The sequence below is a fragment of the Carassius gibelio genome, chromosome B19, assembly GCF_023724105.1.
Source record: "Carassius gibelio isolate Cgi1373 ecotype wild population from Czech Republic chromosome B19, carGib1.2-hapl.c, whole genome shotgun sequence".
NCBI classification, from domain to species: domain Eukaryota; kingdom Metazoa; phylum Chordata; class Actinopteri; order Cypriniformes; family Cyprinidae; genus Carassius; species Carassius gibelio.
In genome coordinates this window covers 22715340-22738104 of record NC_068414.1, presented here as the reverse complement: position 1 = coordinate 22738104, position 22765 = coordinate 22715340, and the positions used below count along the sequence as shown (strand labels likewise).

Here is a 22765-nt window from a genome sequence, read left to right as displayed (position 1 = left end):
TTTTTAAATTGCTTGTTTTATTTTTGTGATTATTTTTCTTCATTGTTATTTTACTTTCTTTATGCACTCTGAATTACCATTGTGTACGAAATGTTCTATATAAATAAACTTGCCTTGTCTTGCCTTGCCTTACTTCTTTGATGTTTAGGAATCCGGTCCTTATGATGGACTAAATGTTCTCAAAGTAGTCATTGGTTTGAAATACACAGGATTCTTATGCTTGGAGAAAACCCTTCTAAACTTCTCAGATACTCCAGCCACAAAAGGGATCACCACATGTTTTTTCTCGGAAATTATGTATCCTTTGTTCTAACTGTTTCACCTCCCTTTTTCGTTTTGATACATGTCCAATTTGGGTAACCACATTTGTTTAATGCTTGTTTGATGTGATTATTATCTTGTTCTCTGGCCTCTGGAAATTTAGGAAATTTGTTGTTATACATGTCCAAGTTTTTTCTTTCCACTTCCTCAATGTACAGATCCGCCACTATAGGTGACACTGGGGAACCCATCGCACATCCATGCTTCTGTAGATAAAACTCATTGAAATATGTGGCGTTCAAACACAATTCCAGCACTGAACCAATCTCTTCCAGACTTAGTGTTCTCTCACCCAGTGTGTGGTCCTGACTCAACCTCTCCTTTATGATTTCAATCACCTGTGCTGTCGGCACACAAGTAAACAATGATGTAACATCATACAACATCACAGTCTCATCTGATTCCAACGTGAGTCCTTTGATCTTAACAACAAAATCCTTAGAGTTCTTTATATGCCGTTCTGTCTTTCAAAACCATGGCCAAATATTTAGCCACATTATAAGTAACCGAATTAATACTACTCACCACTTTCTCCAAAAGAATTGCTAATAAAACCAGAATCATTGAGAAATCCAAATCTCTTAACATGTTGCCATGTCTAACTTGTAAGGATCTTTTATGCTATTATGCAGAAGATAAAACCAGCTACTTGTGTTTGAATTTAAAGGTGGTGTGAAAAAGCTTTTAAATGATAAAACGTTAAAGTGTAGGGGAGAAAACTGATGCAAGTATGAAGAAGTGGGCTGTAGGACTTTTATTGCATCACACAGGTGAATACTACAGTGATTTGCATTGTGCACAGACAATACGAGGAACAACATGCACAGTAACATTGCACAGTAGTAACCAGCGATTTACAAACAGACTTTGTTCTTAAATAACACATTAATTCATTACAGAACTGCAGAATGTCTAAATGAGAACGATTCAGCTTGGGCTCAAATCAGTGTATAAAGTGAACCGTAATGTAAAATCTAGCAATATTAAGACACTGAATATAACATAAGCCCATATGCTAGACTCATCTGGCTGCATATAACTGCTTTATCTCAATAAAAACTTCTTGCATGACTAATAGAGAAGACATTTCACCGAATGCTAATGGACTGGTGGGCAGAATACAGGATCTGTTGCTGAATTTATACTGAAACACCCCTGACTTCCTGTCTGTGAGTCTGTATTGCTGAATCAAATGCCTGCCATAAGGCTTCTGAATTAGTCATGTCACCATAATAAGGACATTATCATTATCATAGTCAGCAGATGGGATTGCTTGGAGCTCTGGTGCAAGCACAATATTATAGTTTGCAATGTTTTATGCCCTTGCAGCAATAGCTGTCTCACGCTTATTAACGCACAATAATCTCCATATATGTGTAGATGGATATTTGAGAAGCAAATGCCCTATGATGTCTTGTAATATTGCAGTTTTGCTGATTTATATAGCAAGACAGTAGTAATTCAGCACTGAACCCCAAACCATGCGCACTTTCGACCCACTTTCAAAACCTCATATTTCATTTTTTTTTTAATGTAAATGAATAACAAAGAATTTTTTTTATACTAATGGTAATGGTAATTAGTTTTTTACACTCACAATCGTATAAGTTCACAGAGTACATTAGCTTAAGACTTAAGCAGATTTTGTTCTTACATGGAAACTGTGGTATTTACATGTATATATTCCAGCACAATTTAGCCAACACACTACAACAGAAAGGTTCTGACGATAACAGTTGTCTTTGCCTTTGTATAGCCCACTATTTAAGCGCCAGGTTGACCAAACCACTTCCAGCCTTTAAATTCATGTAGATTTTAAAGGGTCATTTAAAATCGCAGTAACTGATGTCCATTTATTTGGTCTCATAGCATGAAATAACATTTTGGTTTGCTTCCTGTTATATTTTTCTCAAATGAGAGTGAATAGCAGTGTCTGCATCTATACAGTCATTCTTTAAATTTGTTTAACAGCCAACCAAACAGAATCCAACTTTGTAACAAAGACTGGAGTGGGATAAAATGCTTTAAAGCAATTTTACACAACCTTAACCTCAATGGAATGCAGAGAACTGTCATAAATGTAATCTAGCCTATGTTTGGAATAAATTATTGGTCCTAAAACCTTCTTCCGCCATCCTGGTGTTCCTCCAACCCTCTCCCCTTTTAGCAGAACGTATGGAGTGCTGTCTGACTGTCTGCCTTGGTGTGTAACGATTCCCAAACATAGGAAAAAAAATACAAAACAAAAGACAGATCCTAATATATGACTATATTAGACATTTGAGACAATTACATTGTGATGCTGAGCGCATGTGTGCCTGTGAAGTGTGTCTTTGGAGTACTGAGTCCTGAGTGTGTCTGAGTCCTGTGGCTGCCCAGACAGCAAGCAATTTCGGCCCAGGTCTGGCCCACATCTGGCCCACATGGATTTCATGTGGGCCAGATGTGGGCCGGATCTGGGCCAATACTATGTTGCTGTCTGGGTGTAGCTGTTATTTGAGGTCCAGTCAGGGAGTGTAACAAGCCGGTTTCCACCAATAAGACGATATAGGCTGTATACACAAACTGGAGTGTTACATTCGTCCAAACCAAAACTCCAGTGGAGACGCGTATTTGGACAGAGGGGGGCAGTGGACACCACTTTTTGTGGATATGACATGAAGAGATACTCAGAAGGCACTGGGATTTGGTGGAAATCAGACTCTCACAAACCTGTAAAAGACCTGATTGACTTTTAAATCATACAGTGAGGCGTACACTGCAGATCTCTACTTGCGGCGTCCGTGATGGTGGTGATGGTTGTGCATGTCCTCCATGGTGACCCTGCCCCACGCGCCGATCACAAACGCTTCGATCTCGCACTCATTTACACCACGAGCAATCCGGAAGTAACCATCCTCACCCCAGTTCTTCCCCCATGAGTTGGCTGCAATCTGTGGGGTGAAGGAGAGATTGTTTAAAATGTGTAAAAGCTCCCGTTGAAGAGAAAAGATGGATATCATTTCTCACCCAGTATTTGTGTGTTCTGCCGTTGTAATCTCTTTCCTCTCCCCATCTGGAAACGTGCAACAAAAATCAATATGCTATTGTGCATTTACCAGACATTAGTAGTCAAAGAAGCTCTCTAAGAATAGGCTCTAAAATCAATGCCATCATTGATCAGATTTTCAACAAAAACATTAAAATAATGGAAAAGAAAAGGTGTACACAATCCAACTCAAGTTGAGTAGGCCTATAGATGCAGGGCATTAAATAAAATCCATCTATACTATAATATAATATAATATAATATAATATAATATAATATAATATAATATAATATAATATAGTATAATATATAATCTTTATATTTTACTTGAAGACAAGGTAAAAATATTCATTAAACAGTGAGGAATATTCACACTTTCAATCAAAAAGTCTAATTTAATTAAACATTTTGGTCTTTTTTATGATATAATATAATATAATAATATAAACTTTGTGTATTTATTTGTTATTTTATGTTGTTATTGGTGGAAAAAAAGAAAAAGATTGAGGAATATTTACACCTGAGATCTTGAACTCAAAACTAACAACAAATCTGAATAATAATTGGAAAATCCTTAGACTAACTAAACATCCTGAAATGGTGCATAGGAAGGACATGAGCACCAGGAAGCAGCACACACCCGACCTCTTACATCTCAAGTCAACAACAATCCGATGGGTTGAACCTTTACTATGCCAAGAACTGCATTATGCTTCTCCACCCGTCCTGGTTCTTGGAGTAATAAGAGGAAGCCATTGACTTCCAATGTCTTTTTATCTGAGTTCAGAACATTCAGCTTGTCAATCACTACATGCGTCCAGGGGCTATTTATTTATATATGTCCGGAATAAATATAGTGTAGACCACATCTATTCTAAGGGAAGAGTTCCATCAGACTCGGGAACATATCATTCTGTTCCCAAATAATACTTATCTGCCTTCCATCCCCACAGGGGGGAAGCTGGTATTCAGTACACTCAGAAAAATAACAAAGTCACTTAAAAAGAAAGCAATGTAGCTCCAAATAAAATACATGGGAGAACTGGAGGGTCAAAACCGGTGGCTGTGTGGCTCAGAGTTCTGCTACGCTCTTATCTCACCATGTTTTCTGTCCTTGGCTTTTGGACAATGACAGACATACCACCACATCCATCCATCCATCCCCTGACCTGCGCTGGTTTAGGCCTCTCTGTCTGCACTGAACAATGCCATTTCCATTACACTGGACATCAATGAGCTTTCCACAAACTTTCCCAGGCCCTGGGCTTAGCCGAAAGCACCACGGTTGGATTTTCCCAGTAAAAACACTGCTGCTGCCCCCTCGTATGCCAACTTTATTGGGCTATACAGTGTCCTCTGGACGTCTAGAGCAGCGCGAGAAGCGCAGCGTCAGCGAGTGACAGGAGGCCAGGAGAAAAGCCGGGGTTCAGACAGACTCACGCTCATATCACCGTCACCACTGAAGCATGTCACACTCACAGACACCAGCGGCAGGTCAGGCGAGGTTACCGGAGACGTACCTGAGGAACATGGCCTGACCCGACCGTGCCTCTCAATGTCTGACTAAACAATCACTGTCTGGGAAAGACTATAGTGCTTCTGTGCAGCTCAAAAACCACATTTATCCACAGCAGGAATCTCTGAGGCACATTTGTTAAAAAAAACCTCCATTTTTAGAGAGACTGTTTCTAAAATAAAATAAAATAATAGTCTGAGTTGTATTTTTTATGACAATGTATAGTGGATCCTTACTTACTATGTAGTGTCATGTAGTGAGGCAGTGCTTTTAAGGTGTGTTATGTTTGAGTGAGCATAGCAAAACCATACAAAGGCTTTGAGGGGTGTGTGTGTGTGTGTGTGTGTGTGTCTGGGGCTGGGACTGGAAGGCCAGGCATCCAGGTGTTTTATCTGCTAACAACAACAAAAACATGTCTGTACTGCAGACAAATGGGGCCATGATGGAGTTTGTCTTGAATATTATAAAGTCCCTTCAAGGCAAGTTAGTTCACTTCTCAGCCATCATCATGGTGACGGCAGTCAGGCAAACAAAGCTCTGGTCTGCTTAACGGGAAAGACCTAAATCACTCAAATTCATTGTCGATATTACATTTCAGTTCAGACCAGAAGAGCGTCTCACCTCCATAAAAAAGTTCTTAGTTTAAACCAGTGGTGTAATGTTACGAAGCAAGAATACTTCATTACAGTAGGCTACTTAAGTATTTATGGGAGTATCTGTACTTTCCTTGAGTTTCTATATTTCAGCCAACTTTTACTTTTACTTCTCTACATTTCCTAATTAAAATGTATAAGTTTACTCCGATACATTTACCCGAAGTATATTTGACTGCAGGAAAGCAGGTTTGACGAATCAGTGGTTTGTGTTTGCAAGTTAGACTCCTAAAAAAACACATTTGCACAAGTGCGCTGATTATTTCATTTCCCACTCAAGTCGAGTCTGGGTCCTGTGATACAGCATCGTCTGTGATAATATGGTAAGTGTTGTTGTAAGGATGTACAGTCTGACGTTATCAAGTATATCAGCAAATCACACACAGAGTGCACGCACATTGATTTATTAGTCTATTAAAACTCAAAATTTTAGGTATTCTAAATTGTAGTATTGTAGGTATTGTAAACTGTATGTTTTTCATATTTATATTATTTCACGTAGGCCTAGTTAACTTAATATCACACAAAGAGAACCGTTTTTCTGCAGATGCCTCAACACTCATTAACATTGCCAAATGCTTTGTTTCTGAATGAATCAGCTGTTTAAAAAAGAATCGGTTGAATCTCAATGACTCACTCATTAACAGTCACTTGCTGTGACCTACTGGCGGTTTTAATTTCACATTTTGACTTCTTTTTTTCATGTTTTCAATTATTTCAAATATAAATATTAAACTTTTAATGTACAAAAACTGCAGTTTACTCTGAGATACATAAACTGTGTAAATGCTATTTCAGATGCAGATTGCAGAAATGTTTTCTTATGTTGGAATGAAAGACCTAAGTACTGGATGAAGTGCTCCTTATTCTTACCCAAAAATACAAAATGGAAAAAATAGTTAAAACTGAACACAATCTTGCTACTCAGGCAAATTTTTTTACTCATATCTATCTATATATCTATATCTATATCTATATCTATATATATCTATATCTATATCTATATATATATATCTATATATATATATATATATATATATATATATATATATATATATATATATATATATATATATATATATATAGATATAGATATATATAGATATAGATATAGATATAGATATATATTTGCTTATTTTCCATTCTGCATTTACTTGTACTTGTATTTTCAATACGTAAGTACATTTAAGATTTAAAAGGTAGGGCCTACTTTTTGTGCTTAAGTACTATAAATATCACACCACTGCTTAAAACAGGATTAATTTACAAGAGTAAAATCTGTATATTTTAACTTTTTATATATTATTGTACTATTTGTCTTTATAAAATATATTTATTTTAAACCATATATTAAATTGTTTTATTAAATTTAGTATATTTAGTGAGGTAAATTAAGTTTTTATTATAAAAAAAGTCTAATAAGTCTTAATTCTAAATAAACTGAAAATAATTTTAGTTTTTGATGTTTTACAGTTGTTTACAACTATAATCTATCTATCTATCTATCTATCTATCTATCTATCTATCTATCTATCTATCTATCAGTATCTACAAAAACAAATGGTAAAAAGAAATAAAGAGATCTTTTGTTGTTTAAGAACATACTCTGAAACACTGCCAAATACTCATTTCCTCTTGCTTCCACCATTAGATATGAAAGGTTACACAAGGCTAGAGCTTACCCTGTTATCCTGACAGAGTGTGTTGCATGTTTGCGATACTGTGACGGTTTGTGGTAATTGACATCTGTATGCCGGTAAATTCCACTCTTGTACACAAAGAAATCCTCATGGACCTCCAAGATGGCTAAAAAGGGAAAAACAAATATAACACCCATTATGTATCCTTAAGTACACAATTTTAAATAGAATACAAATTACAGTAGTACCGCAATTAAATACAGAAGTCTTGTATTTATGTCCAAAAATACTTGATCTCCATCGTTTAATCAAGTTGATCTTTGACCTTCAGACATCATTGAATCAAAATTATGTAATATCCCACAAACATCTTGTTCCCTTGCAGATCAAAGTGAGATCAAAGTGACCGCTACTAATTGTATCTCAGTTCAAATAAGCTCAAATCCAAATTGCATAAAGACCCATTGCTTAAATTCACAGGACAAAACTTTAGTGGGTGGGTTCCTGCAGCAACCCTCCCGAGGACACCCGTGGTGGCATGTGAAGAACAGTCAGTTGGGTTCAACATTCTGGAAAACACTGGATTAAAGGAATTACCTGCACCCTCTCACACACTTTGGGTTTTTCCAAACATTACTAGGAGATCCTAAGCAGTAAACAAAGTCTAGTGAACACACAGACTCCTGCACATGAACAGTATCTTTTCATCCAGTTTCTCAATATAAGCCGAGAGGTTAGGCAGAATTTTTGCAAAGATTAGAAGTGAAAGCTGGCATAAATCCAGTGCTCCCTCCTGTCCTGTCTGGGTGGAACAATACAACAGAACACTGGCACAGGATCACGGAGCTGCTCTGAACAACGCACAAACACACACCCTCATCATATTACTGCAGGGGACTTTTCTCAAGAATTCACTGCGCATATATGATGAGTTTAGGCTTTTTGTCCAAACTAAATGTCGTATGGGCATCTACAACCTCCATGATGACTAATACGACAAAGCCTGATCATTGCTTACTGTGTTAACAGTCATTAGGCATGTGCTTTTTACTATTCTTATCCTCTGGCTCACAGTATTGTGCAAACACACACACACACACACACCAACTGGAGAAATCCATACCTTGCACGGGGCCATTATCCATAATCTCTTTCATAATCTCATTCCCCTGTGAGTGGAAAAGCAACAAGTGAGTTCAGTTAACAGCATACTCCAGCCTAATGCTATTTTTACACTGCAAATTCTGTATATATATATATATATATATATATATATATATATATATATATATACATTGCACCATGAAAAGACATCCGCATTTATAATGAAATTACTGTATTAATAATTGTTTTATATACAGTATGAGCAGTCTTAAGATGCATGGGTAAAACCATTTCTGTAAACGTCATAAACATTCATGCAAGGTAATAAGACTTAGTCAATTCCTAAAAGAAACGGATTTCAGCGGACTTACATTAGAGGACAATCTGTATGGTGGGGTTGACTGGTAAATATCATTGTGGTAGCTGTGGCTGTTGGGACAGTGCGCTGTGGCCTGCCTCTTTCCCCGGCCCACCGCTCGACTTTGCATCATACAGCGAGCCACTTCAGCAGGACTTTGCTGGGGTGAAGAGAAAGGGTAACACTCCTCTGTCACAACCCTGAGAAAAAAAAAATATATATATATATGTTTAAATAAAAAGACTGTATTTTTTGTCAGATGTGCACCATTTAAAGCTCTTCACATCTTTGATGTTATGCATAAAACATAAGTGAATTACCCTCTTCTCCTTAGGTACCACCAGGCCCCATCAATACGCCCACCGGAGCAGCCGGCCTGATTACGTGTGTCACAGGAAATCAGATTCTGAGGTGAGAGCTGAGGGGTCATGTGACCCATTGACTGAATAGAGATCCGGTCTGATGCAACAGCTAGAAGTGAGTCACAGGGTTCACAAATGAGTGACAGGACAGAGGATCTGCATTATATAACATCCAAACAGTGCTGTTTTCTGCAGTATTCTTCTTCTGTGGTCTTTGTGGTGTCTTTTCTGACTCACCTGCAGTTGAGAAAGCCCAGGATGCATTGCAGTTCCCCTGATCCAAGGGCTCGTGGATTTTCCCTGGCCATTTGTCTGCTGCGTTAAAGTAACTTGGCAGATGATCGTTTCCATTCATATTCATCTGCAGAACATAAAGCAAGATTGAATGTTTTTTTTTCTTCTTCAAAGGAAGTGACTTTTATGGCTTAATGGTGGTGTTTGGCATTGAAGACATGAATAACACTGAATAAAGATTTCCACAAATGCATCCATGGTGTGATTATGAGTGATTTTGGTGGCATAATACAATCATTTTCATACGTATTATTTTTCACAGGACCAGTGGGTGAATGAGAGGCAGTCTAGGTCTCCAAAGTCCAAAACACTGTATAAAGCCTTAGTGTGGTTATATAAGGGTGATCTGTTTCAGAAGTACTCCAGGGGAATATCCAACAATTTCCAACTTTTTACCTGTTCCATCAATAATTAAGAAAATAAAGACTAGTAAAATCCAAATATCACAATAATCTAATTTATCGGTCCAATGGTCCACTTTTCACCTGGTATTTTTTAGTTTTTCAGCTCCAGTCTTTAGTGTCACTTTTTGTAATCTTTGATAAATAGACCAAGAATGAAAACTTTAAAGATAACTATAAAGTTTATGATATTAGCATCCACACCAACCACATATAGTGTTTAGCCCATAGGTCTGAAAAAAAAAAAAATCATTCTGTAAGTGATTCCAACAATATACTTTCTCTGTGCCTTTATCGTTATAGTTGTGGTGTGGAGTCTGCTATTCTTTAATATTGAGAACCATTTTTAGAATATTTCTTTATTGTTATCTGTAAAAGTTATCATCCTTGGTGTGCACCAGCCTTAACAGCAACCTTTCTGTATCTAAACAGAATTTATTTGTAGTTAAACTGAATTTTTTTTGTAACACTATAACTATCTTTACAGTTACTTTTGATCTATTTAATGCATCCTTAGTGTATAAAAATATCAATTTATTAAAAAGAACTTACTGAACCCAAACGTTTGACCAGTTATGATCCTGATGACTACTTATAATATATTTCATTGAATTGAGGGTCCTGTCAACACCTGTAATTAGCCTTCAACTCATGATTGGAATAACCATAATTGATGTTAATACCAGGTATGAACATATAACCCTAAACCTAACCTTAACAGGGTCACATTCATGCATGGTCTACACCTTCCAAATCTATATCTCTCCCCAGACCACTTTCAGTCATATTTTACATCCCAGAGTTTCTTAAGTCCTGAATAAGGAATGCATTAGCTCTTTCTTTTGTAAAGGCTCCTGTGCGTCTCTCCCTCTTTGGTAATGCACAGCTGCTGGTTGTCATCCTCCTTCATTCCAGTCTGTGAAATTGTCATGATTCTCCCTGACAAGTACAAGATATGATCCTGTGGAATGCAGGTGCTCGTCAAGAGTCCGGCTCTGCAGTGGTGAATTGTGGTGGTTAAAGGGCCCCTGAAGGGCCACGGCTCGCAGCAACACTTGACCCAACAGAGAAAGTGAGCACTCACGCTGAGCAAAGAGAATACTCCAATGAGAAAGTTAAGAGTGTGTGAGAGTGTGTGCGGCACTCAGCCCACTCATTAGTGTGCGTGCCGAGTAGGTTTTAGACAGATAGAGGCTTCATAAACGACTCCAGAGACAGGTGGAGACGTGTTGGAAGATGTGGGCTGGAGAGGAAAGAGAAAAGAGGAAGGGGAGGAAGATACGGGCATGGGTTCCCATCTTTTTGAGACTATAAATGAATTGCACCAATCAACAGCAAACCATTTCCAGCCTTCTCAAATTGCGGTATCAGCTCTTATGTAATGTGTTGGTGTGGATCACGGGCAGCTTTTTGCAGAGAGACACTGAATGCCTCAGCGAGCCACATCAAATAGCACACTTCCAGACAGACACATCTAGGATGCATTCATTGCACTGCACTGCAACCAGCTGATGAATAGCAAAGATCAAACAACAGTCTGATTTCTGAATCCGGCCTCTTATTCTTGCTTTGATGATTTCTAACGGCATGCATTGAGCAGAGCGTTAGAGCGGATAATCAAAGAGCCGTCAATGGGCATAAAAATGAGATGATGAATAACTTGATTCTGACTGGTCAGTCAAGGCATTCTGGCAAAGCTTTATGTCTCTAGCACATGATCTCTTTATTCAAGTCAAATCAATGTTTTATGTTCATTTATTTATATAGTAAATGGCCGTGAAATAAACAGACATTAAACGCAGCAAACTGTTTTCTTAATCAGTATTTTTTTTTTTATCCTGTTTTCCAGTAAAAATATCTACGTATCCGTAAAAAATGGCAAATAGCCTTTTTGTATAAAATAAGAAGACTTGATTTCAGAGATCACATCGTGGTAACACTTTAGTATAGGGGCCAATTCTGACTATTAACTAGTTGCTCACTAGCATGCTTATTATTAACATATTGGCTGTTTATTAGTACTTAAAAGCACATATTCTGCATGATCATATTCATATCATATTATTTTAGGCAAAAATCATAGTTAATGGTTTGTTTAAAGAGACAACTTAACCTAAAAATAAAGTGTGATCCTTTAAGTTTATTTTTTTCCGGTTGAATGTTTGGGGTCAGAGAGTTTTTTTAAAGAAATAAATACAAGAAATGAATGCAAAAATATACAAAAAATAAATGCAAAAAAAAAAATAATCATATGGCATAAAATGTATCACGTTTTCCAAATATTTGTAACGTTAATAACAAGAAATGTTTCTTGAGTGTCAAAGCATATTTCACAATATTTCTGTTTTTACTGTATTTTTGAGCAAATAAATAGAGCTATAGAGACTAACATCACTACATAACAAAACTAACATCACAAAATGTCAGTATGTGTACAGTAGTAAACCCATCTGAAAAATGATGATTATATATTTTTAGTGGAAACAAGACCAAGTAAACTCTTTCAGGATAATGTGACGTTCTGCTTTGCATCTGGGTCCTGCATTAATGAACATCTGGCTTGCTGCAGAAGACTCTTACCTGCATCTCATTCATGTTCATAATGGTCCTTGAGGGGCGTTGTGTGCCCAGACGATACCGCAGACCCTCGTCCAGCGTCATACCCCAGAACTGACTGTAGTTTGAGGCCCTCCAACTGTATGGGTAAAAAGAGAAAGAGAAATACACTTTTATTAGTGCACTTGTTTATATACTGTAGATTGAATATTAGTAACACCAGACTAGATGGGATTCCTGATGCTTACCCATAACCTCTCCTGTTGATTTCCTGGATCATGTCATCCTCAATCAGACAGGCATGATGCTCACATTCCCAGCGCCCATTTTGACCACATGTGCTGCAGGAGACAAATAAAAACTGATACTGAACACATTCAGAAGATTTACAATCTACGACAAAGCCAAGTGACTTTAAAACCCCTTACTGTTCTTTCTGAGGACTGAAGTCGACTGTAGATTAACTTTTAGAATAATAAACAACAGTGTGTTTATGTAAGTGTTTTAAAACAGAGAAAGAAAATGTAGACGGACGTCAGACCAAACCATAGAGAGAAACAATCAAGCATTTCAGGCACAAGAGAGGGAAACCGAAATAGAGAGAGAGGGCAATGAGCCTTTTAAGGCTGCAGCTCTTGAAGAAATATCCATTTTTAGTCAGTCTGTGCTTAGAGAGGAGGTCCAGGCCTGACGTTTGAGAGGAGCATGCATTAAAAGAGGAAGAGCAGAGGTGCACTGCAGCTGAGACATTAGAAGAAGAATTAAACTTCAAGCCCATTTGTACCAGTGATGCCTCAAATGGCATGGCAAGGAGAGGTTGGCTATTATTTTGTGTGCTGTTGTTTTTTAATTTGGACCAGTACGTTTCATCCTGGCAACCAATGTAGCTTTGGGTTTTGCAAAATCTAGTAAAAACCTCTTCTTTCTGTCAGGCGACACACATTCAAAATCCTAGTGTTCAACCTTCACACAGTGGTTCAGACTGAGACATAAATTCACACACTAGTGCACACTTACTGGTTGAATGTAACAAAAGGCCTTTAGAGTGCAAAGGTGTCAAGTGACCTGTTGTCAGCAGGAAGCTGAGTTTCTCACTCTGTCACGCTTCGCTGTAATGCTCAAATCAGCATCCTGATACAGAGCAGACATATTTATGTGCTTTCTCTGTGTTAACATTTCATAGAAATCTCAAAAAGATTACAGCGGGCTGAATGCACGGGCTCCGGCAGGGATTCATATAGAGTCTGTGATAGGGCCTAAAGAAATGCAATGGCCAAAATAGATTTAGATTGATAAAACTATCTCTTAATTTTCTTTTATGAGTATTGTGTTTTGATTGTCATAACTTGGATAACTGACAAATTATGAAGATTTTACATTCTTCTCATAATTCTAGCATAAAGATTGCAATCATTTCTGACATTATAGCCAGGTGTATGTAAAAGAGAAAGAGTTATATTGAGACAGCAGTAGCGCTCATCACATCCCTGACTGAGGATCAGATCCTGCAGAAGCCGGTGGATCTGCGGCCCAGTCCAGTGAGGCTTGAACTCAGGAAATCTCAGGATTACAGAGGTGAATGTGAACCAGAGGGAATAACAACTGCACTGGGACGGCAGCCAGTATTTCATCAATCTCTGCCACCACAGGAAGCAGATCACTATATGCAGAAGAACATAAAAAAAGATCCGGATAAAACGAGAACTGAAGAGAGGGGAGATAACGGGGCAATGCCATGAAGTGTGATCACAGAAAGCGCCATCACGCCTAACTAACAGATAAAATCATATCACATCAACAACAGAATGAGTCCGACATACAAACATCAACACATCGGCAGACAGAACATACAACATGAGGATTTTAGAATGCCTTCAGCTCAAGATTAAGTTTTCAAGTCAAATATATCTAAAATCAGAGAGATTATGTTTTATCATCCTGATCATTTGTACTAGCTTGTAGAAATGCTTTTCTCCTCAAAAGACTCTCAAACCAGCACTAGGGCATTGCAAGTACTGACGGCTCTCATGTTTAGGTCTTAATGTGTTCAAAAAGTAAAATTCACACCTGTCATAAAAATTTGCAATATGTGACCATGTGCACACACTACACCAAAAACAAACAATCCCTGAGACGACACCACACTGTGTTCCCAGAGACAATACCTATATCACTGCTGTGTGAAAAACCTTTGGCAGTGGGGTAAGGAAGTACTGTTTTTTTGTTTTGTCTAATCATCACTAGTTTCTCACAAGGCAAAAAAACATGAAAAAGCTGTGTTTTCTGAAAATCAGATGCTTTTAGACCAACAAACATTATACCATCCAAATTGGATGACAAGACAGCATGTAAGTAAAAATCTCAGAATAACACTCTACAAAATGCTGGGTTAAATATGGACAAACCCAGCGATTGGGTTTGTTTTCAACCAACAGTTAGGTTCAATGTTTAACCCAAACTTCTGGGCAGTTACCCAAATGCTGGGTTTGTCCATATTTTATGGGTTGTATTTAACTCGGCATTTTTAGATTTTATTTCTTAAATATAAGAAGTCATTTCTATATATATAGTGACTTTAATTCATCATAAAATCAACTTCAAATCAACTTTAAATTAATTTACATTTTTAAGGCATTTTATGGGCCTTTTCATACCTTTATTTTGTCAGGATAGTAGAGAGCAGACAGAAAAGCATTGGGTGAAAAAAGGGAAGTGGCATCATCAATTGACCTTGAGTTGAGACCGGATTGAACTCTGGTGGCCGTGCGCTTTATGTTGGCAAACTAATCTTGAGGTTTATTGGCAGCGACAGCAAATGTACATTTTTAAAGCAAATTTTAATTTACAGTTTGTCAAGTGACTTAAAATGGAGAAATCTCACAGCAGATCTCAGCTGGAGGTCATGTAGCACACATGAACAGCTCAGTCAGCTAGTGCGAATAACTACCTCTCCATGCAAAACAAAATACAACCATCACCAATAAACAGAAGGGTCATTTTACAGCCAAAGCAGTTCGTTTAGTGATTTGTATTCTATATACAACTGTATATTCAATTTCAGCATACAAAATGATTGTTCCCATTTGGTGGTCATTAACTAAGGGGGTTTATGTGTCCACGGACTCTTCAAACAGCGAGAGGGAATGTGCTTCGACCATGGCTGGTGCAACGGATTAAATTCTATGAGGAGAGCTAATCCTATTAGCGAGGGGTTTTGTGTAAAGGGAGAGAGACATGCAGTAGATATCATGAGATGTATTTGTGCTGTACATTATCCTGCAGTGTGTTTGTACTGTTCACATTGTCAGGATCACAAGGGCGCTGAAGGTGAAGCATATGTATGGGAACTCAGGAATGTGTGTAATCGTTTCAGGACCCGAGGGGTCCCACCGTCCTGCCCACTGAAGCAGCCCAGTCAAGACTCTCTTGGTCAGCCGATAAATCCTCCCAAATGAGTGTTGATGTAGCCAAAAAATGGCATTGGATTCAGAGATTGGAAAACGAAATGGAACGAAGTAGGAGGATTTCTATATAGCTTTGACTAGATTTCACACTCACCATAAATTACAGTTCTCTTTGTATGTTGCTCCTGAGTGAAACCTCTGACCATTCCTTTCACAAGAACCTGAAATCAACAAACAACAACAATTATGAATCAATCTGCAGGAGATTTGAGGAACAGCCACACACACATACTAAACACTTGGATTAAAAGTTTGTCTGATGTAGTCTGTGGTGCCCGCAGTGGAATGTTTTCTTGGCTTTCCATTGCTTTCTCCGAGACTCGCTGTCGTCATGCCTTGACTGGCTTAATCAGAGATTGCCACATAGCCTGGCTGGAAATGGGCAAGCCATCTTTCCTCTCCTCCTAATATACTAAGTACAAACTACAGTAAGAATAAACTAAAAAGGAGTGGATGCATATGTAGGATGTCTATCTTAAACACTATAACAGACACATACATAAAATCATGTAGATAAAAATCATTTTAATGTCAAGTGCATAATGTCTGCACTATTAGTGGCACCGAATAAAATTACATAACACTGGCTCAACCTAATGCTGGAAAATGGGAGAAGAGGAATGTTTAAAACTCGTTTGGAAACAGGGGTCACTGTTTGGCTGGTTAACATGATACAGTTGGCCGTTTCTGGTAGATGTTGTAACTTTACCATCTGGGCCCAAAATGGGGTTTTCTCCATTAATGACAAATTAAAAGATGATGTGCATTTGTGGCCATGACATCTAGTTTTTATGTGGCCACAATTAAATTAAAATGAGTGAACAAATGATTAAAACACCACCCTAATTAAATAAATCATTGGAACAAACTCTTAATTTATGTTTTATTTAATTTTTTTTTTTTTCAAGTGACATACAAAATGAAGATTCATATATTGTAGCGGATGTTTTAACAGTGGCCAGTCTTTTTTTTTTTTTTTTGAAGGGCTCTCAAAAGTATGACGTGACATGTTTGCTGCCTTTTACATTCAGGAAAAGTTCAGTGAAGAGACTGGAAGATTTTGCATCTGTGTTTGTAGGACGTTAAATCTTTTGAATAATCATTGCTTTTTTTTTTTTTTTTTGCTTGTCTGGTGTTGCCTTTTGCACACTTCATTGTTAAGTATTCAAACTTTTAAACTTTTTTTACTTGCATTTATCTTTTTAATGAAACTAAAATTATTTTTATAGGGAAGTTTAAACATCAAAAAGTTAAGCTGCAATTTCCCAAATTCCTAAAAGAGTAGGAATGAAATGAAATCGGCTTTTCATAGAAAACATTTACTGAGATTTAGCAACACTCTCGGTCTGAGTAATGCTGAGCTCTGATCCGTGAAGTCATACCTGCCCTATAGACATGATTGTCCCTCCTTTAGCAAACACACATTGTGCACATACATGTTGTGATCCCTCCCTGCCCGCAGTCACTCTTTCCACCCCTTCCCTCCTTGTGCATTACAGGCATTCTTTCAGCTGACCTCCATTAATTGCTCCTTCTTCAGTCCTACCCTGTTCTGTTCTTTTCATGAGAATGTCACTGTTCTCTGCCCATTATTAGGTCATTTTACACCTCAGTGGCACTACAACAACCACAGTGAGGTCCATGAAGCAAGAATGGCAGGAAACATTAACAGGGAAGAATTTGGACTTGGTTTTCCATTATGTAAAGGTGTAGACTTCAAACACTGGCTGTGGACCAAAAATTCTTCCCTAAGCATTCCAATGATTGGCTTCCCATCTTGATTAAAAATGACTAATCCCAAACTATAGATCTTTTCTGTATGAGAACAAGATTATATGTTTCTTGTCATGGAGGAAGCTAAAACAGGACTAAACCTGAACCTCTGCCATCTGGGGATCCAAACTGAAAAAAAAAAAAAGTCTGAAGTCTTCTGAAGTCATACAATAGTTCTGTTATAGTGAAAATTATGTTGTTGCAAATACATGGAAAAGAGTGACCAGCACTCTCAGACTCGGCAGTCCGCAGAATTCACTTTCTCCTTCAACTTACTGGGAGGATATGGAGGAGTTGTTCCCAGGCAGTGGCTCCAGAAGTCAGGACAACAGTCGGACACGGTGCGGTTGCAGAACAGGTCGCAGTAACAGATGGTGTCCAGGTATGGCACAGTGCACTGGTCATTTCGGCCGGGGCAGCAACCTCCTCTCCTCTGGCAGTAGGAGCCATAGGGGTCCCGGATCCCCCTGAGGTGCAGCGGGCTGGCCAGTTGTCTCTTAGTGCGGGACTGAGTCCTTGCCGACATTCCCCCCTCCGTCAACAGGAGGAGCGCTGTGATGGCGGCCAGCATCAAGAGCTTCAACATTACTTATCTGTCATAAAGAAATCAATTTAGCAAAACATCAGCCATTAGGGTCAACTTTCAAATCAGAATTGAATCTAATGCACCAATACTAAAATACACTCCAAATATGATTACAGCAGTAACATCATTTTAACATTTGATCTAAAACAGAAACAGAACTTGGGAGTGTTAGCCAGAGCAATGCAATTCCTAAGGTCAATGGTTTTGTTTTGCACTTTCCTGAAACAGACTGAGCTCGTGGCTATGGGCCAACAATCTGCAATATAAACATCACTGATAAACTCCACTTGTTCTTATTCTAATAATGCACTCATCCTGCAAACACAATAACGGCACGGCAGTAGACGAGGTTAGAATGATCATTCTGAGGAGAAATCCATTATCCTTGATTGAAACTACTATTATCAGTGTGCTTGGGTTTCTGTGGGACGGTCCATACATTGAGGTATGTCTAATAGAAAAGGTGGGGTCTGTTACTGTAGACTTCCACCACTTTTATTGTTACTTGCTAAACTTCCAGGAAAGACTCACAGCAGTGACTACGTCTATGTAAATATTGTCTTACACTAGACTCTTCCTTTTGAGAGAAAGCACAATAGTCATAATAGACGGCCATTGGCCAGTCAGTGCAATGTCTATATTTGATCTCTCTTGAGACATTTTGTCTCATTTATAATATTTGAGCTATGAGAAAAGATATTCCCAGTACAGTTATCGTGTCAATATGTGCAATGTCTATATTTGATCTCTCAAGACATTCTGTCTCATTTATAATATTTGAGCTATGAGAAAACACATATTCGCTGTACAGTTATCGTGTCAAAATACTTGGCACCATCATGGATCACATACTGAGCAATACAGAAAATATGTATGTGGAACTTAAACCCATAAACTAACCAAAACATTACATAATCCACCCGGAGTGTTTACATTTACACAGAATTCAAAAAATGTGCTGTATGTAATTGTTTAATTATTGTGCAAGGATAATTCATGTTTTGCATTCGTGCTGCTAATGCATTTAGTTACCTGGTTCTCTTGGAATCATTTTGGAGAATTTAAACTCAACGGTAAATACTATTTTTTTTTTCTTGTTTACTTAAAAATTGCGTTTGTATGTAAAATGTCAAGATAAGATGAATGTCCCTTTAAAATGTTTGGTTTAAATAGGAAAATGGACTTGTTTATCTTCATATTCCAAGAAAGGAGACAGTAGCTGACGTGGTGGAAATAATGTCAGTATCAAACTAATGGAGTCGAAACTTATCATTGTTACAGAAACAGCTACTTCCTGTAGTCAAAACCAAGGCAGACGCACAAACAGGGTAAGTCTGTCCATCTTTCATAACAAAATAACACATTTTCATGTAGGTTTATACACAAAATGTTAATTATATATGTTAAATATAAATCATTATTTTTAGATTGCCTTCCATAACACAAAACTGGAGTTTGTGATGTCAAACTCCAGTAAGGTGGAGTAATGACTGGAGTAATGATGCTGAAAATTCAGCTTTTCCTCAGAGGAATAAATTATATTTTAAAGTATATTAAAACAGAAAACTTATTTTTAAATTGCAATAATATTTCACAAAATCATTTTTTTCCCTGTATTTTTTATCAAATAGTGCAGACTTGATGAGCAGAAGATACATTAAAAACATGAATAATAATAAAAAAATTGAATAATTATGCTATTTTAATGTCTTGGAAAAGAAGTATCTTATGCTCATCAAGGCTGCATTTTATCAGAAATACAGTAAAAGTATTGTGAACTATTATTTCATTTTTTTGTATTAAATATTTTAAAATGCAATTCATTCTTTCGATGGCAAAGCTGAATTTTCAGCAGGCATTACTCCAGTCTTCCGTGTCTCCTGATATTTCCATTATACAATGTTATCATGTATAATACACAATATTTTATAAGTTACACATTAAACTGATTTCTATCATTTTTATTTAAAATGTATATATATTTGTTGTCTTCTGAAATAACATACGGCTTTAAAGTTAAAAAAGCCTTTTAAAGCTCACTGTTTGGGGCGGCCTTCCTCCTCTTTCTCCTCATTTATTTGATCAAATTACTGCTCCTCACTTCCACTGATCCTCCTCCCTGAGAACAATGTCTTAAGATCACACATAATTGAGCTTAAGCTGCCTGTTGTGGTCTCGGGTTACAAAGAAAAGAGACTTGACAAAGACGAGAAGCTGGTGAGCAAATGACAGAAATAGCATCATTAATTACCCAATCAGCCCACCAGGCACAATGTCCCCCATACAGACAAAAGAAGTGCCAGAAGTCCATTGCTGTGCAGTTTTCTGCGTGACTGTGCCTTTAGTTGAGCAGAGCTCAGCCTCACACACACACTCAAACACATGGCAGCAGTCTCACAGCAGTTAAATGAGATGCTCGTTTCACCCCGTTGTCATGACGAGCACTCCGGTAAACATCAGTAATGATGTCACTACAGTAATGTGGATATTTTGGCTTTTAAAGGCTCGCCTGTTTGCTCTCGACGACGGGACTGTAGCATGTAGAGACGTGTCGACATCACAAACACCCCGTATGATGCTTGATGCTCAAGACTTCCATAGTGCTTTTGATCACACAAAACTTAACTAACGAACTGATCAAGAAAATACAGTATTATAGTCATATCTCCAATCGTAGTTAAATGTGTACAGGTTCAACACAACATACTGACACAAACACCACAATCAGAACCGGTTAAAAATACAGTCTTGTAACTTCACCTTAAGTATTTCAGTTTCACTAACAAGTCTTTGAAAAAAATACTACATTTAAGGTTGATGTTTAACATATACCTTGGTGATTGTAGAATTACACTTTATGGACTTTGAGAGCAGGTCTAGAAGCTTCCATATCAGTATCAAATAAAAGAAAGATAGCGGACTAAGGAAATTTCTAGCAGATTCATGCATATCAGTTATGACACAGCTTCTTGAGCTGTCAAAGGAGTAATAGCGCAGACACCGCCTACTTCTCACTGACATGCAATATTGAAAGTGATGACCTGAGTGATATTTGACATTATACAGAATTTTCCTGCAGTTGTTTAAATGACTCTTTAACTCTCCATCTAAGACACATTTGCAGTTTAAAGTCATCCACTAGGCCTGCATTATCATATATTTCATGTTCATTTCATATTTAATTTATCTGAATGTGGTGTCATTTTCTGACAAATAACAAAAAAAAAAAAAAAACACACACTAAAATTAAAATGTAAATGTAAATGTAAAGCAGCAATCCCCAACTAATGTTTGATGTCAAACTAATTATGCATTAGAAATACAACATCAAATTAATCCAACCTAACCCAAAGTTCAGCTAAGGCTATACAAGTGTACGGCCTTGTACACAAATAATTGTAATTAGCATATCATTTTATTAATATGGCACTAAACACAACAAAGACTAAAGTATCAAATGGTATTTATACAGTAGGCCAGGCTTTAAATGCAGCTCTTGAAAAAGGTTGAAAACTGATGTAGAATATTCTAGATTCAGTGACAGCTGAAGTAATAATGCTTTCAATTTCATAACTTAAACTACCTTGACTTCATGAAATGCCATTCTTGGTACATGTAAAGAGGATAATGATTGTTGTAGGCTGTAGAGCTGCCGGTCTGCTGCTCTTAACTACGCACCTGTTTGACACACTTGCATTGAAATAAGGAGGGAGGAGGTTTCACAGAAAGCACAGGATTTAAATAGCTCAAAAAACAAAACCTCACCTTGTTAAGTGGAATCAAATCCTTCCTCTGGTTATATCCAGTGAACAAAGTGTGTGCTGGTCTGTTTCAGCTACAGGTCAAAGTACCGAACAGAATACTGCCTCTAGTCACACTCCGATTTCCCTCTTTATATAGAGCCACAAGCCCTCCTGCTTTGCCCTCCTTCTCTTGACTTTCTCCCTCCCACACAACTCATTTACACACAGACAGGAGCTACTTTAGGTTAAACCCCTTTCCTTGAGGGTTTTGACTGCTTGTATCAGTTTTGGGGCACTTTATCTATTCATGCCATGCTTTTCCTGTTGGTTAATTCATTGTGGATCATTATGTTATCTGTCTCACACTACTGTACTTGCCGTTCTTGTTTTTGAGTACACAAAGGTCATTTCAGAGGTAGGTTCCTCCCTCACCACCTGCTGGTCAATCGGACTACTACATGTACAGTTCATGTGACATCACATCAGCTGCTGAATTACCACCAATGAAGTTTCCAGAAGAAAAGCTGAAAAATTAAGTGAAAAAAAGAGAAATTGGTGTTTGTAATGCGCTAAAGAGCTCCACTGGAGGCACATGCGTGCAGATTTATCCAGAAACTGATCTTCATTACACAATTGGAGACTCATTTCTGCGCATGTTGCAATTCACTTTACAACATGAGCTGACAGGCTCTTTGCAAGCTTTGACAAGAGGACACTTTAGAGTGCCAGCTTTGCTTTATAATCAGCTGTTCTGCCTTCAGATAAGTTTTTTCCAGATGATCAGATTTGTTGTGAAGTTTAGGCTTAAACAATCAGTGTTTGGTGCTTGTACATTCAAGTCAAGTCAAGTCACCTTTATTTATATAGCGCTTTAAACAAAATACACTGCGTTAAAGCAACTGAACAACATTCATTAGGAAAACAGTGTGTCAATAACGCAAAATGTCAGTTAAAGGCAGTTCATCA

At 37.6% G+C, this 22765-nt stretch overlaps 1 protein-coding gene across 1 annotated transcript; it reads right to left on the bottom strand.

Annotated features, from left to right (window-relative positions):
- Positions 1–1060: 1060 nt before the first annotated feature.
- tinagl1 (tubulointerstitial nephritis antigen-like 1) lies at positions 1061–21989 on the bottom strand. The gene is made up of 12 exons (XM_052584829.1): positions 21822–21989; positions 17747–18063; positions 15792–15858; positions 12482–12574; positions 12258–12372; positions 9220–9343; positions 8941–9091; positions 8634–8820; positions 8282–8327; positions 7201–7324; positions 3331–3376; positions 1061–3254 (listed from the first exon to the last, which is right to left on the bottom strand). The coding sequence occupies exons 2-12, from the start codon at positions 18054–18056 to the stop codon at positions 3090–3092; spliced, it is 1428 nt and encodes a 475-aa protein (XP_052440789.1). The 5' UTR covers positions 18057–18063; positions 21822–21989; the 3' UTR covers positions 1061–3089.
- Positions 21990–22765: the final 776 nt, after the last annotated feature.